Source organism: Lepisosteus platostomus, chromosome 10 (assembly GCF_059453375.1).
Source record: "Lepisosteus platostomus isolate fLepPlt1 chromosome 10, fLepPlt1.hap1, whole genome shotgun sequence".
NCBI lineage: Eukaryota > Metazoa > Chordata > Actinopteri > Semionotiformes > Lepisosteidae > Lepisosteus > Lepisosteus platostomus.
Genome location: NC_142620.1, coordinates 33,541,857 through 33,560,150, shown reverse-complemented (window position 1 = coordinate 33,560,150; position 18,294 = coordinate 33,541,857). Strand labels below are relative to the sequence as shown.

Here is an 18,294-nt window from a genome sequence, read left to right as displayed (position 1 = left end):
AAAGCGCTTTACAGGATAAAAACAATAACAACAATACTGTTAGGCTGGGTAAATGATTTTTATTTTTTTTTCACAAGAAATAAAAATGAGATATAATGATGTGTTCTGGCTTAGACATTAACGAAGAGCATAAGGTAGGTCATAAAGGTCATAAACGATATTAATTTTGGAACATCAACATATTATGTAAACTGTATGGTGCTGTTATTGGTATTTTAAAGAAACAATACTGTAAAATCCTGGATTCGGCAAAATGTTTCAGATTATCAAACTTTATTGATAAAACAAAAACTATCTGACCAAACCAGAAAGAGAAAAAAACAATCAAGAATAATGGACACAGTGAGCCTGCATTCCTTCCTTAGACGTTCACACCACACTTTTCCCTGGGTCAGAGATTAAATAAAACTTCACTCGCACCAAACAAATTACCACACACTGAACATGTTAACCTGAGCCCAAAAGCCAAACATATTGATGTGCATTCGCCTGGCGCAGCGCGGTTTTCATCATTCTCTGCGGGAGTGCTGGCTGTGACGAATTAAACCAGTTTCACAGGTATTTTCAAAGTAGAAGGGGGTGAGATTTCCAGCGAAAGACACCTCCCCACCCCCCTCCAAAACCAAGTAAGTACAGTACTTAAGGTAGTACTTCTCGCATTAAGAAAGCTAGGTGTTAGCATAAATTATTAGTAATCAATAATATTAAATTTAGCACTGTAATAAATTGTGCTAATAATAAATTCTATTCTACTCTGAGAATGTAGGGGGAGGAAGAATGCCCATGGTCTTTTCACTTACTGCAATATTATGAACACTCAATTGACTTTTTTTTTAACCTTTTTTTTGACAGCTGGTACAGCACCCCACCGCGCCCACGCGCCAACATTATATTCTCATGTATGGGTAGAATATGTTCATTGTCTTCCAATGAAAGACGGGTTCCTTTCGCCGTAGTCGGGAGATATTAGAAGCTTGCCACGCCTGGACTGTTACACCAAGGCATTAGCATGTTAAAGCGATTCCATTGAGGAGCCGGGCGTGATAATTGATAAAAGCCATTTGGCTGCAGCGAATGTGAATTCTGTCTGGTATTGCCAGATTGTGAAAAAATAAAAGTATTTAAATCAGGATGGGGGGTAAGGGAGTCGTCTCTATGACACTCTCCCTTATAAACAAAACAAAAACTAAGATACAATCTACAGACATTCACAACATAGACATATCTTAAAACATTTACATATATTGTTAAATTATTACTTTAAATATATACGTTAAGTTACTGAAACAGCCAGTTAATAAAATCATTGAAATTTTGTTCTCATTTGGAGGTGGGGATATTCTGACAACAATTGATTTAAAGACAATCTGTCAAAGTGCAATGCACTCTGCTCTCGGCTGCTGGCAAGGGTGCCAACCTGTAGAAGCAGCACCTGTATGGAGACTTTTTGGCAGCAGCAGGAGCAGTACAACGCATTACAGGAGAGGATTGGGAGGTTAGAGACACTCCTGAAGATGCAGAAGGCAGAGACAGTGTGTACAGGCAGTCAAACGCTTGAGCAGCTGTCTCCCGATGATTGCCTCCCCCCACAGAGCACACACCTCAGCACACACCTCAGGACACTCCATCCCGGCTTCTCTGCTCAACACCGCCAAGGACCTGGCTGACGCTGTCCCCGCCGTCTATCTCCCCTCAGGAAGCACCATTTACACAGCGGAATTCACAGACGCCAGTGGAACAAACAATTCTCCCAGATATCCAACTGTTGCCCATCACTCAAGAGAAGAAGGGGGGGTTGTACTTGCAGTGCATCAGTATAGATGGGACCGCTACGCCGCCCTCGTGTTTGAGGTGCTTATCATTCTCAGTGCATAACAAGGAAGATTAATAAACATAAACATAATCTCATGGTTAAATAGTCAAGTCTAGCCATGTGTGAGTCTAGTCTCACAGAGCTTCAACAACAGATGACAACTTGTTAGTTAGATTAAGAATGAATAAAAACATTTAATTAATAACGCGTTTGCATTTGTCTGGGTGCTGACAAAGTACAAAACAATTACTTTTTGACAATGAAGAACTGCGTGTGTGTCTCTCTCTCTGCTGGCGTTTGTAATCATTTTTATTTTTAAATACATTTTAGCAAAGTAATGTACCATAAAAGCATTGTGAGACATATGTGGGTTAACATGTTCAGTGTTCAGTGTGTGGTAATTTGTTTGGTGCGATTGAAGTTTTATTTAATCCATGACCCAGGGAAAAGTGTGGTGTGGACGGTTGAGGAGAGAATGCAGGCTCGCGCTGTGTCCGTTATTCTTGATTTTTTTTTCTTTTTATGATTTGGTTGGATAGTTTTTGTTTTTGTTTTATCAATAAAGTTTAATAATCGGCCAGTGAAAGCTCTGTTGTCCTTCACATGTGTGCCTGAAACCAATAACAGCAACATACAGTTTACATAATATGTTGATGTTCCAAAATTAATATAGTTTAAGACCTTTATGACCTTCCTTATGCTCTTCGTTAATGTCTAAGCCGGAACACATCATTATATCTAATTTTTATTTCTTGTGAAAAAAAAATAGTTTGCCCAGCCTAACAGTATTGTTGTTATTGTTTTTATCCTGTAAAGCGCTTTGAGGAGCCACCTTTAAAGGCGCCATATACAATAAAGTTCATTATTATTACTATTGTTAATTTGCTGGACAGAGAGGTGAACATTATTACGCAGAAGACAAAGATAGCGATTTACGTTGCATTGTGCATTGTGCTGCTGTAATACAGTTTTAAATAATTAAAAGTCTAAACAGTATCAGCTTTATTTATGGGTTTTAAATAAAGGCGATTTAAACGCGGGTTTAAATCAATATAAATGTTTATATTGTAACGCATAGGTGACTATTCATTGTTATTAAAATGACTTAAATTCGATCATGTTGAGATATTTAGAAATATAAATTTGTTTGGTGCGAGTGAAGTTTTATTTAATCTCTGAAGCAGGGAAACGTTTTATTTTTTCAAAGAAATGTTTGTTAAAAAAAAAGTCATGGCTCCGGCTGGATTCCGGCTTGTGTTGCGGTACATGGATATAATTATATTGTTATTAATTTCTTTAGATATGCGATTCCATATTATATTCCCTTTTAATCAAATTCTAAAAGTATGCTTGTTGACTCCGGTATCACGTTTGTTAAAGACTTCGATGCTTAAAATGTTTAGGGAGAAATGGAATGTTTCTTTATGTTTTCTTTAAAGTACCGAGACCAGCCATATACTGAATGTTTAAGTTCCAAAATTAATATCGTTTATGGCTTTCACACGCATTACAGTATGCTCCTATTCTTTTTATGCTCAGCTACTAAGATTTCCCTTCAGTGGTAAAATTCCATATAAATATTCAATACTTAAACGGGCACAGTTAAGACATTAAATATACATATACATACTGTATACAGTACAGTTTGCATACAGTAATATGTTTATGTTCCTAAATCAATCTCTTTTATGAGCATGTGAAAGGCATGGTGAATTGATTCTCAAAAATTACTGTGCTTTGCATGATTGGAAACAAATGTGTGATTGCGAAATGCTGTGGTGTTACTTTTACAAAGACGGTCAATGAAAAAAAGAATGTGGACCAGGGCAATACTTTGAGTTTCCAGCTTGTCCAAGGTCATTCATTATTAATACTATTAGTAATATCTTCAGTAAAGATTTTGATGGCGACAGCTCAAACATGAGAGGTTGAGCTTTATTAGCTCCACCTTGCGGAAATTCCAGATACTATTATTTTACTTGCAGTACTATAGGAGAATTTACGGTAACTCGCGGTAGACTGCATAAAGCGCACCACAAAAAAATGCGGTATCGCCGTCTTGTTTTGAATGGCTGCGTCTGTATTTATGTAATAAGAATCACATATATGTGAGTGAAATGCTGAAAACTGCACAAGGTATTCTCAGCTAAAGGAGATAACAAGCTAAGTAGGCTAATTACTTGCAACTGGAAAAAAGAGTGGTAGAACTCTTTGTAAATCAAAGATTTCAGAGTTCTGACAGACTGACTCAATCGTGACACCAGGTCTGGTGGAGCTTGTATGGTATCACACTTTCCTACCACTTGTGGAAATTCCAGAGCCAGATGTGGACATTTACGTGTAGTAGTCTCACTTTTCTTAATGACTAACACATCCCTGTGAGATTTCACAATTAAATAGATTAAAGATGGCATTCCACACAGATTTATATAAGGCAAGGATCCAACTTCCTTCCTCTCGACTAGTAAATTTTCTTTATAAGTTTGGTTTCACTGATTCAAAAACTAGTGAATTTTGTGTCAGTCTCACAGGACTGCAAACTCTAAGTCTGACCTACTCTAACTCCCACCTGTCCATATTTTCCCATGATTTGCAAGGGGTAATTTGCTACAATACACAACAGTTAAGTCCAGCTTTATTATAACTATCTCAGAATAATACAGAATTTCTAGTGAATGAATTTCCACAATTAAATCAAATAATCAAAAACCTGACCAATTGAAATAATTCATTCACATTTCATTTTTTAAATCATCAAGACACATTTTTCAGGAAAGTACCAGTACAAATTTGTTGTAAAACATTAACAGTATATAAGATCAAGCATTTTAAAATAATTCACTTTATTTTTTCACTTAATATTTAATGAAAACCTTATTATATGAAAAAGACAGCATATCAAATTACAAATGATTACTTATGTTGTGCATGCTGTTGTAACAGACAGAAAGGTTTTGGATCCCAAGATGAAGTTTAAACAGATGAGTTTTATTGCATACAAGGAACAATAAAACCAAAGTATTGTTCAAAGTACCGGTACAAAACTTCTAGTTTATATAGCCCATTTCAGCCGCTTCTGACATAGGGAAGAGATCACGGTGTTCGGACAGTCCCCCAGGCTTTGACCACTCTTAATGGTCAGTTTTAGGTTTCCTTCCTGGGGGGGGGGGGTTCTAGCTGGCACCTGGAGTCCTTATCAGTTATCCCCCTTTCCTGCCATAACTTAAAGCCTGGAATGTCTTGTGTCACAAGAAGTCCAGTCCTTGTGCAGAAAGGAATCAGTTAACACCTTCTTCACATCTTACAGATGCAGCCATTCAAAGTGCACGGCACAGACACATACCGGAGGTAATTGGCTACGGCCTCGCGCATCGTGAAGCGCGGTGACGCAAAATACTGCGGTACGTGATTGGTTGACTGACAGGGGCACTAGTGGTGCGTTGGTCTGTCGTAGAAAGATTTAAATGTCTTTACTGTGCCCGTTTTAGAATTGAATATTTATATGGAATTTTACCACTGAAGGGAAATCTTAGTAGCTGAGCATGAAAAGAATAGGAGCATACTGTAACGCATGTGAAGGCCATAAACGATTTTAATTTTGGAACATAAACATACAGTATATGGCTGGTCTCGGTACTTAAAAGAAAAAATACACACCAGTATTCCATTTCTCCCTAAACATTTTAAGCATCGCAGTCTTTAACTAATGTGAAATAACATGTGTATAAAAAGTGGTAGTTTTAAGCGAATACGCTCAATACCAGAGTCAACTAGCATACTTTTAGAATTTGATTAATAGGGAATATAATGTGGAATCGCGTATCTTAAGAAATTAATAACGATATAATTTGGTTTCCGTCAAAGCGCAATGAATTAGTGACAATGAATTAGTGTACGATCTATAGTTGAAATATGAGCCTAAATAAAAAGAAAAAGCATTTTCAGAGAGCAATTATGCTGTGTTTATGTAGAATAAGTGATTAGGTTTATGAGCAATCTAATTACTTATTCGTTTAAAACGCTATATAAAATAAAGTTTATTATTAATTTGCTGGACAGAGTGGTGAACATTATTATGCAGAAGACAAAAATAACGATTTACGTTAAAAGACATTTAATTAAACACGGGTTTGTGATTTAAATGGGAATGGGGGTGACGGGAACTCTTAATCTAAATAAAAATAAAATAAATAAAACAGGTTTCGATAGTTAATAACCACTTTTTATGCACGAAACACGGGTGATTTTTCTTCCTCCTGATCAGTTTAGAAATCTGTGTACGCTGTAAGGTTTTTACTTCTTAATTAAACTTTTAAAATACACGTTTCGAATAGAAAGAAATCCTCTTCCTGGTACAGTATGTATAGCAGACCAGCACGTCTTTTTTCTCCAATCAGAGGGGTGTCAGATAGTGTCAGCCAATCACCATTCTGAAGATATAAGATAAGTCATATACAATTTATTGCATTAGGAATTCACATACCCCAGCTTGCTTTCCATGAGACACAGACAGGGAGAGAAGCTTGGGGTCAGAGCGCAGGGTCAGCCGTTGTACCGCACCCCTAGAGCAGTTGGGGATTAGGGTCTTGCTCAGGGGCCCAACAGAGTAGGATTCCTCTGCCGGCCACAGGATTTGACCTGGCAACCTTCCAGCCAGAGACACAGATCCTTAGGCACAGTGCCACCTCTCTATAGATCCAGCCATTCAAAATGCACGGAGTACACTGGGTTTAAAAGTGATGGGTATGGCACATCATACCGCATTATACCACATGCAAATTAAATTATGATAATGGTATCCTGAAGCACCTTGTAAAATCTTGTAAAACCAGGTGGAGCTAATAAAGCTTAACATCTGTAATCTATTTAAAGCTTAAACTATTTGAGCTGTCACCAGAAAACGCATGGTTTCAAAACCTGATCACTGCAGAGGGACAATCATTTTCCAATTAAGAACTTAAGTTGTTTACTTTTTAGACTTAATAATTTTAAACTGTGTATTACAACATGTAAATTATTAAACATTACAAAGTCAGTATATTTTATAAAAGCAAGATTGCTCAGTTGGACAAAAGTACACAACCTTCTACCTTCATCATAAATATTCTAAATATGCATAAATATTTTATGCATCAAAGATTTTAACTTGGTAACTTACATGGGTTCTGGTTTTAACGTGCTTGTTTTAACATTATTAAGTTTATATTCTGTACTTCATAAAAAAGTTATAACATTTTATCCTTTTCTAAGAATAAGTAGTAAGAACACCACTTGCTGTTATTGTAAAAAGAGAAATGTAGTAGTGATTTAACATCACTTGATAGTCATATGAATATGAAATCGTGTAACTAAGCAGCTAAAGTATCACAAGTGGATGTTTTGGAAACATTTTGACATTCCTTTCGTTAAAAAAAAACCGTCTATTGTCCTTGTAGTGGTAATGAGCACTATATTGTAGCAATCTGCACTCAGGGTTTCAAAGCGCGATCAGAGTCAAATCACGTGGTACGTGATTGGTTGACCAACAGGGGCACTCGTGGTGCGTTGGTCGGTTGTGGAGAGATTTAAATGTCTTTACTGTGCACATTTTAGTCTTGAATATTTATATGGAATTTTACCACTGAAGGGAAATTTTAGTAGCTGAGCATGAAAAGAATAGGAGCATAACGCGTGTGAAGGCCTTAAACAATATTAATTTTGGAACATAAACATACAGTATTATGTAAACTGTATATGGCTGGTCTCGATAGTCTTTAACTAACATGTGAAATAACATGGGTATAAAAAGTGGTAGTTTTAAGCTGATTGTCTTAGAAGTGCCCCACTTCTAAGCGAGATTTCGGCTGTTCAAATCCAGCTAGCACCACAAATTTTCTTTTAACAAACATTTCTTTGAAAAAATAAAATAGCAATATTATGGACAATTAATTGACTTTTTATATTTCTAAATATCACAACATGTTTGAATCTAAGTCATTTTTTAATAACGAATACTTATCACCGTCTTTCCCCTGGAATCGCTCCAGAAGCAGGAACCGGTATTGTGTGGGGATCCCTTTAGATCTCCCTTCAGATTTAAAAGGTTATTAATAATATCTTCGGTGTCGCAACTTCCCAGTTTAGCTGATCTTTTAATGCCTACACATGCTTATACAGCTCCCTGGTTAAGCGATCATACTTGACTGAGAAAGCTTTAGAGAACTTAACATTTTTATTATAAAACAATTGTAAATACGATGTTTACATTGGCGTTATTAATTTTTCACTTGAGTGTATGGAGGAGTTTCAGCTGTCAATGAGAGCAGGTCCCCCTTCTTAGGCTGTACAAATGATTTTTTAATTTTTTATAAAGAAATGGAGGGTGTATGCATTACAATATAAACATTTACTGTCAAACTTTAAATCAACAATTGATTTAAAGAGGATCTGTCAAAGTGCAATGAAATACAATGTTGTTGTTGTTGTTGTTGTTGTTGTTGTTTTTATCCTGTAAAGCGCTTTGAGAAGCCATATTTAAAAGGCGCTTTATAAAGGCGCTGATTCTTAAGGAATGTGTTTTCTTTCTTCTTTTTTTCAGCATGGAATAAACCTATTACTTGATTCTTATGGAATCCCAGTTCCGCCAGGGATTTAAAAAAAAGCACCATGTCTCTTCCCATTAAACAGAAGAAACACTTTACACTTTAACTCTTCAGTTCACAGTGAAATTTCACCAGAGCCACTCACTAATAGTTTATAATAACACCTACAGATGCAGCCATTCAAAGTGCGCGGCACAGAAACGTACCGGAGGTAATTGGCTATGGTCATAATGCAAAATACCGCGGTACGTGATTGGTTGACTGACAGGGGCACTCGTGGTGCGTTGGTCGGTCGTAGAAAGATTTAAATGTCTTTACTGTGCCCGTTTTAGTATTGAATATTTATATGGAATTGTTCCACTGAAGGGAAATCTTAGTAGCTGAGCATGAAAAGAATAGGAGCATACTGTAACGCGTGTGAAGGCCATAAACGATATTAATTTTGGAACATAAACATACAGTATATGGCTGGTCTCTGTACTTAAAAGAAAAAATACACACCGGTATTCCATTTCTCCCTAAACACTTTAAGCATCGAAGTCTTTAACTAACGTGATACCAGAGTCAACAAGCATACTTTTAGAATTTGATTAAAAGGGAATATAATATGGAATTGCGTATCTAAAGAAATTAATAACGATATAATTATATCCATGTACCGCAACACAAGCCGGAATCCAGCCAGAGCCATTACTTTTTTTTTTAACAAACATTTCTTTGAAAAAATAAAACGTTTCCCTGCTTCACAGATTAAATAAAACTTCACTCGCACCAAACAAATTTATATTTCTAAATATCACAACATGATCGAATTTAAGTCATTTTAATAACAATGAATAGTCACCTATGCGTTACAATATAAACATTTATATTGATTTAAATCGCGTTTTGATTTAAATCGCAAAAGTTTAAATATATGTGTTTTTTGATTCACAATCAGACAAATGCAACATAAATTGTTATCTTTGTCTTCTAAGTATCTTAATAAACTTTCAGCATAGCTTTCTCCCTGTTTAGATTTATTTTTCTTGGGATCTTGAGATCATACGTGGAAAGATTAGATTGTAATCGTTTTTATTTTTTAAATACATTTTAGAAAAGTGTAATCTATACTAAAAAGCTGTACACCACCTGCTATAAAGATACATATTGTAATACTTTCGGGTTCAGATAGGACGGACACAAGAACTCAGACTTGCGGAGTCAAAGCAAGTTAAAGCCTTGATTTTATATATCACCTTTAAAAGTGGCATCTCAAAGCAATACAGTAGATGTAAAAACAATTAAAAGGACCACAGATTACAAAGTGAATACCCAACACTGATTGTACCCATCTGTCATGCTGATAAAGCACCTTGAACTGAATTGAATTGAATTGAATTGAGAGGGGGGGGGGGGAGGGCGAGCGAGAGAGCACATTCAGGACAGGCAAATAACATACACTCCACAGACATTCACAACAGCGAAATATCATAAAACTTTTCAACATATTGTTAAATAATTACTTGTTTTTCAGGAAGTTAAAAAAACACTTGATTTACTTATCCAGTCTCTCGAAATAAAATTATTATTCAATCAATGCAACTAATGTCGGGCAACGTGTTTTTTTTAATCCAACATTGACAGCCACATCTTAAATCTTGTCAATCAGCTCTTTTTTCTCTGTTTGAATTGTGGAGATTCAAACATCTTGGGATAACAAGTGGTCTCAAAGTCACCGAGCTCACAGAGCTTCAACGACAGATGACAATTCCCTTAGTCCTTCCTTAGTCTTCCTGAAATTGTCAGATTATGAGTGAATAAAAGCATTTTATTAGAACACGTTTGCGTTTGTTTGGGAGCTATATTATGTATTTTTCATATGTAAGATATAATGATGTTTTCCTGCTTACACATCGCACGACTTTAAAAGCTAGAAAAACAGGTTCCGATTCACATTATCTGGCGAGTCTTGTTTTGTCAAAGTACAGAACACTTTCTCTTGCTTGCCCTAAACAGACAATACACAGAGGGGAGGGCAAGCGAGAGAGAGAGAGAGAGATGGGGGAGGGGGGGTGATATGTGAATATGATAATGTGAATTCCATCAAGTCAGGCACCTGTGAATTTGCAGTATTCCCAGAAAGAGCCGCATCCCATCCACTGTTCCTCTATAAAGCTTATGCAGAAGTGAAGGAATTAAATATGGAATTTAATATGGAATTAAACTGGTTTCACAGGTATTTTCAAAGTAGAAGGGGGCGAGATTTCCAGCAAAAGACACCTCCCCCCTCCAAAACCCAGTAAGTACAGTACTTACTAGTTAAGAAAGCTAGGTGTTAGCATAAATTATTAGTAATCAATAATATTAAATTTAGCTCTGTAATAAATTGTGCTAATAATAAATTCTATTCTACTCTGAGAATGTAGGGGGGAGGAAGAATGCCTGTGGTCTTTTCACTTATTGCAATATTATGGACACTCAGTTGACTTAAAAAAATAAATATTTTTTTTTACATCTGGTACAGCACCCCACTGCGCCCACGCCCCAGCATTATATATCATGTACGGGTAGAATATGTTCATTGTCTTCCAATAAAAGACGGGTTCCTTTCGCCATAGTTGGGAGACATTAGAAACTTGCCACGCCCGGACTGTTACACCAACGCATTAGCATGTTAAAGCGATTTCATTGAGGAGCCTAACTTTCTTAACTAGTAAGTACTGTACTTACTGGGTATTGGATGGGGGGAGGTGTCTTTCGCTGGAAATCTCGCCCTCTTCTACTTTGAAAATACCTGTGAAACTGGTTTAATTTGTCACAGTCAGCACTCCCAAAGAGAGGGGGGTTGTACTTGCAGTGCATGGGTAAAGATGAGAAAGCCAGAGCCGACCGCTACGCCACCCCGTATCATTCTCAGTGCATAACAAGAAAGATTAATAAACATAAACATAATCTCATGGTTAAATAGTCAAGTCTAGCCATGTGTGAGTCTAGTCTCACAGAGCTTCAACAGGAGATGACAACTTGTGAGTTTGATTAAGAATGAATAAAAGCATTTAATTAATAACGCGTTTGCGTTTGTCTGGGTGCTGACAAAGTAAAACACAATTACTTTTTGACAATGAAGAACTGTGTGTATGTCTTTCTCTCTGCTGGCATTTGTAATCATTTTTATTTTTAAATACATTTTAGCAAAGTAATGTACCATAAAAGTAATGTGAGACATATTTGGGTTAACGTGTTCAGTGCGTGGTAATTTGTTTGGTGCGAGTGAAGTTTTATTTAATCTCTGACCCAGGGAAAAGTGTGGTGTGGACGGCTGAGAAGAGGTAGCAGGCTCGCACTGTGTCCGTTATTCTTTTTGTCTTCTGGCATGATCGGATAGTTTTTGTTTTTGTTTTATCAATAAAGTTTGATCATCGGCCAGTGAAAGCTCTGTTGTCCTTCACGTGAATGCCTGAAACATTGTACTGAACCCAGGATTTTACAGTATTTTTTCTTTAAAATACCAATTTTAAAGAAACAACATACAGCAACAAATACCAACAGCAACATACAGTTTACCTAATATGTAGATGGTCCAAAATTAATATAGTTTATGACCTTTATGACCTTTGTTATGCTCTTCATTAATGTCTAAGCCGGAACACATCATCATATCTAATTTTGTATATCTTTAAAAAAAATAATAATTTGCCCAGCCTAACAGTATTGTTGTTATTGTTTTTATCCTGTTAAGCGCTTTGAGGAGCCACTTTTAAAGGCACCATATACAATAAAGTTCATTATTATTACTATTGTTAATTTGCTGGACAGAGAGGTGAACATTATTATGCAGAAGACAAAGATAGCAATTTACGTTGCATTGTGCATTGTGCTGCTGTAATACAGTTTTAAATAATTAAAAGTCTAAACAGTATCAGCTTTATTTATGGGTTTTAAATAAAGGCGATTTAAACGTGATTTAAATCAATATAAATATTTATATTGTAACGCATAGGTGACTATTCATTGTTATTAAAATGACTTAAATTCGATCATGTTGTGATATTTAGAAATATAAATTTGTTTGGTGCGAGTGAAGTTTTATTTAATCTCTGACCCAGGGAAACGTTTTATTTTTTAAAGAAATGTTTGTTAAAAAAAAGTCATGACTCCGGCTGGATTCCGGCTTGTGTTGTGGTACATGGATATAATTATAACGTTATTAATTTCTTTAGATACGCGATTCCGTATTATATTCCCTTTTAATCAAATTCTTAAAGTATGCTTGTTGACTCCGGTATCACATTAGTTAAAGACTTCGATGCTTAAAATGTTTAGGGAGAAATGGAATACTGGTGTGTATTTTTTCTTTTAAGTACAGAGACCAGCCATATACTTTATGTTTATGTTCCAAAATTAATATTGTTTATGGCCTTCACACGCGTTACAGTATGCTCCTATTCTTTTTATGCTCAGGTACTAAGATTTCCCTTCAGTGGTAAAATTCCATATAAATATTCGATACTTAAATGGGCACAGTAAAGACATTAAATATACATATACATACTGTATACAGTACAGTTTGCATACAGTAATATGTTTATGTTCCTAAATCAATCTCTTTTGTGAGCATGTGAAAGGCATGGTGAATCGATTCTCAAAAATTACTGTACTTTGCATGATTGGAAACAAATGCGTGATTGTGAAATGCTGTGGTGTTACTTTTACAAAGACGGTCAATGAAAAAAAGAATGTGGACCAGGGCAATACTTTGAGTTTCCAGCTTGTCCAAGGTCATTCATTATTAATACTATTAGTAATATCTTCATTAAAGACTTTGATGGCGACAGCTCAAACATGAGAGGTTGAGCTTTATTAGCTCCACCTTGCGGAAATTCCAGATACTATTATTTTACTTGCGGTACTATACGAGAATTTACGGTAACTTGCGGTAGGCTGCGTCAAGCGCGCCGCAAAATAAAAAAATGCGGTGTCGCCCGCTTGCTTTGAATGGCTGCATCTGTAACTTTCTTAACACACGGCGCCCCCCCCGTGACACGGGGGGTTCTAGTAAGTGCATGATTATGCATCAGTGAAAAACCGGTGGTTTAAAATAAGAGAATGAGCTCATTGATCTGCGCCTCAGGTACTGTGATATGGTAAAACTTTACAAGCACATGCTGAAAAAAAAAACTCCCATCTTCTTTAAAACACAATGGGCCAGGAAATGTGGGAGCTTTTGATAGGGATTTTCAAAGTATGTTTGCAAGATTGTTCCATTTTGGATGACCAGTTCTTCTGGTTTTGATTTATTTAAATTCTTCTACTTCTCCCAGAAACAGTTCTGATTTCGTGACACCTCAATTTCTAAAAGTTGTTTGTTAATGTATGTGTTTCTTTTCTTTTTCAGCGTGTGTTTGTAAAGTTTTACCATATCACAGTACCTGAGGCGCAGATCTGTGTTGTGTGGTTGTCTGTTTTTCATTTGAGACTTTTCTTAGTGCATTTCTGATGTTTTTGCACAAAGCAAATTTTTCTTTTGCTTTTGTTTTTTGGTAGTTTTTTGATTAAGTTGTTTTTAGCTTGGTTTTTATGCTAGTTTGTGAAATAGGTGATTTAGTTTTTGTGTGGCCAAGTTTATGCCTAATTTGTTGGTTTGATTCGGAGTGTTAAGGAATATGTCCAACAGTGCCTGAATTTCGTCATCGCCCAGTGCAGTTTGGTATCTGTCTAGGCAGTCTGTGTCCCATCTGTATGCCTGGTTGAGGTCATACAGCAGGCTGGGATGTGTCACTGTGTCTCTGTGCTGGTGTGCTCTTTTCATGTAGAGTGTGATCTGGCTGTGGTCGGAGAGAGGACCTTTAAAGGAATTCCTAATGCAAGAAATTGTATAGGGCTAATAAAGAAACATTATAAACATTACAAACATTATAAAGGTGGCTTTAATTGTAATTTAGTACGTCCTCAGAAAACAAAAACTACTTTTAGCTGTACTTAAAATCAGCACTGTTCAGATTTGTTCACACAGGGAATCTTCACAAGAGGAAATGGCTCTGTCTTCTCATGAATGTGAGTGTTTTGCGTCAGGGAAGACGAATACGAACCTATTTCCCTTTGAAACTCATCAAAAAGACACACTCACCAGAGCTTGCACAACTAAACCTTAAACAACTAAAACCTCTTCACTGTGCGAAAATACAACCTTTATAAGTTTATGAAGGTAAATAATTGCTATAAGGAATTATTTTTTAATCTATCAATGTTAGATTAAAAAAAACACATTGCCTGACGTTAGAAAGCATCTTGCGTTACATTGCTTGAAAAATAATTTTATTTCGAGAGACTGGATAAGTAATTTAAGTGTTTTTTAACTTCCTGAAAAACAAGCCAAGTTATGAGTCATCTTTACAAGACACGTTAAGAGAAGAAATCATGTTTTTGGATGTTGATGTAATGTGATTGGAAGACAGCAAGTGAGGTAAAAATATGTCTTTTTCACATTCTCTGGCGAGCCTTGCTTTGTCAAAGAAGCAGAGATCAGCTCACTTTCAAAGGACAGCACAGATAGACTTTCAAAAGACCAAAAAGATACTAGCAAAGGTTAATTGCACTATGAACCACAAAAAGAAATGTAAAATAGTCTTCTTTAGGTGTGAGGGCAGGAGTGGATCGCAGCAGGAATACACAGCAAATAACAGGAAAACAAAGAGCAGGGCAGGTGAGAGGAGTATCCAAACAGTGGGTGATCAGAAAAAGGAAACAACTGTTACGCCTGGCTTTTCGATGCAATTTTTTTTAACTTGCTAATGCGTCGTCAGACACATTTCCTGGTGTATTCTGTGTTAAATATGATGGGAGTGTCTTTCCCAGGTATTAGCTCATCAGTATAGTGCACGTTTATATATACCATACTGCATACAGGTACAGACAACAAGCTGCACCACTGTATAGCTTTAGGAGATGGCCAAAATCACAAAGACTCTCTGACACCAAATAATGAAGATGAAAAGAAACGGGAAGTCAACACGAGACATTGTACAGCATTTGGCTTCCATGGACATCTTCGTTTGTGAAAGCACAGTGAGACGAAATTATAAAGGGGAGAGGAGGCAAAGAGAATCTAAACCTAGGACGATTCAAAGGTAAATAACTTTCTAAAAATACTTTTATGACATGTAAATACAGATACACACATTATTTTTATAACTAACTAACTGTTGATCTCTTTATTTCAAGTCCTATTGTGCGAGCCATCGACAGACTGACGGATGAAAATGATGAGCTATCAGCGATGCAAGTTCAAAGACGGCTATGGGCTGACCTCGGTGCGAGCATGAGTCCGACATTGATAAGAAGAGTGCACAGAAGGCTTGGATGGAGATATAAAAAACCAACACATGCCCCATGATAAGGGTAAAAAACAAAGAGGAAAGGCTCAAACAAGTGCTCCAATGGATTGAACAGGGGGAGGCATTTCATGATGTACTTTTCACCGACGAAACAACAGTGGCTCTGGAACAGTTTTCAACAATGTAATTTTGTAAAAAGGGGAGATATGTGGACAAGCCAAAGCCCAAACATCCACTGAAGGTTCACGTCTGGGGGGGTATATCTAGAAGAGCCCCGGGACCAGTTCTTATTTTCTAAGGAATTATGGATCGTGAATTGTCAGAGGAAGTCGTGGTCAAACAGCATGCCGCCCCATATATCAGGGAGCACTTTGGATCAAGGCACCGTCTCTTTCAATACAACGATTTGAAACACATAGCAGCAAGGGCGAGGCTTATAGAAAAAGGAGTGAACTGGGTGAAAACTCCAGCCGAATCCTCAGATTTAAATCCAATAGAGATGGTATGGCATTCGCTGAAAGACTATGTTCGGAAAACTGCTAAACCCAGCACAAAGCAAGAACTGATCTATGGGATCTACAAGTTTTGGGAAGAAGAACTGACAGAACAAAAATGCAACAATTTTATTAACAGGCTGTTTCCTGTTCTTCCTAGGATTGTTTAGCGGGGTGGGGGGCATTCGGGAATGTAAGCTATGTGAGTCAGATTAAGAATGAATAAACGCATTTTATTAAAAATGCAGTTGCGTTTGTCTGGGTGCTGACAAAGTAAAAAACAATTACTTTTTGGCAATGAAAAACTGTGTGTGTCTCTCTTTCTCTGCTGGTGTGCAAGCGCGGTGGGGTGCTGTACCAGCTGTACAGAAAATTAAAGTGCCCTTTTCCATTCAACGGGTGTCTGAGTCGCTGTGTCCTATCTTCTGTAGAGTTTATCTTATTTTTAGTATTATATTTTATATTATATTCCCTATTAATCAAATTCTAAAGTTATGCTTTTAAATGCGCAGTGACATGGTCAGAAGGAGCAAGGGGCACGTAAAACATTTCCGAAATAACCACATGTAAGACATGTAAGAAATGTTTAGGGAGAAATGGAATACTGGTGTGTATTTTTTCTTTAAAATACAGTACCAAGACCAGCCATACACGCCTTTATATAGTGCCTTTAAAGGTGGCTTCTCAAAGCGCTTTACGGGATAAAAACAACAGAGCTGCTTAACCAGTTTTTATCTATTTTTCGGCAGAGCCAGCCAGCTGTCGAGTGGTATTAAATGCAACTTTTTTGTATAGATGACTTTGCTAAAATGTATTCCAAAATAAAAACGAATACAATTGGCACACCTGTAGCTTTTTCATGAAACCTCCTAGAGTTACGAAAACATTTGCTTTGTGTGTCACATTGTGACTGTTTTCACAGCCTTCAAAATGCCATTTTTAATGCCATTTTTAAGCCATTTTTTTAACCACGCTCGAATATATCTTTGAAAGGGAAACACAGAAAGCCTTCAAAGCAAATGCACTTTGGAGACCATGACTCCAGAGAAAACTATCAGCGAGTTAATTCTCTTTTTTTAAACCTCCGGTTTTTCACTAATGCGTAATCACGCACTAACTGGAACCCCCGGGAGAGGGCGTCGTGTGTTAAGAAAGTTAGGTGTTAGCATAAACTATTAGTGAGTGGCTCTGGTGAAATTTCGCTGTGAACTGAAGAGTTAAAGTGTAAAGTGTTTCCTCTTTTTAACGGGAAGAGACGTGGTGCTTGAAACACGAGAGCGTGTGTTTTTTTTTAATCCCTGGCAGAACCGTTTTTCCATAAGAATCAAGTAATACATTTATTCCATGCTGAAAAAAAGAAGAATGAAAACACATTCCATAAGAATATATAGTGCCATTATATAGCGCCTTAAAAGGTGGCTTCTCAAAGCGCTTTACAGGATAAAAACCACAATAACAACAATTACAATATTGTATTTCATTGCACTTTGACAGATTGTCTTTAAATCAATTGTTGATTTAAGGTTTGACAGCAGATGCTTATATTGTAACGCATACAGCCTCCATTTCTTTATCAAAATTTAAAAAATCATTTGTGCAGCTTAAGAATAGGGGTCTGCTCTCATTGACAGCTGACACTCCTCCATACACGCAAGTGAAAAATTAATATAAATGTCGTATTTACAATTTGTTGATAATAAAAATGTTAAGTTCTCTTAAGCTTTCTCAGTCAAGTATGATTGCTTACCCAGGGAGCTGTGTAAGCATGCGTAGGCAGCAAAAGATCAGCTAAACTGGGAAGATGTGACACCAAAGATATTATTAATAACCTTTTAAATCTGAAGGGAGATCTAAAGGGATCCCCACACGATACCGGTTCCTGCTTCTGGAGCGATTCAGAGGGAAAGACAGTGATAAGTATTCGTTGTTATTAAAAAATGACATAGATTCAAAAACATGTTGTCATATTTAGAAATATAAAAAGTCAATTAATTGTCGATAATATTGCTATTTTATTTTTTCAAAGAAATGTTTGTTAAAAGAAAATTTGTGGCTCTAGCTGGATTTGAACAGCCAACCTCTCACTTAGA

The 18,294-nt window shown here is 36.6% G+C and overlaps 1 protein-coding gene across 1 annotated transcript in view; it reads right to left on the bottom strand.

The window, feature by feature from the left end:
• Positions 1-1,614: 1,614 nt before the first annotated feature.
• Positions 1,615-18,294, bottom strand: part of LOC148653654 (uncharacterized) — a 49,343-nt gene continuing 32,663 nt past the window's right edge. The window contains exon 3 of the mRNA XM_088647353.1: positions 1,615-1,686. Coding sequence (XP_088503479.1) covers positions 1,615-1,686 — 72 coding nt within the window. The remainder of the gene's footprint in view (positions 1,687-18,294) is intronic.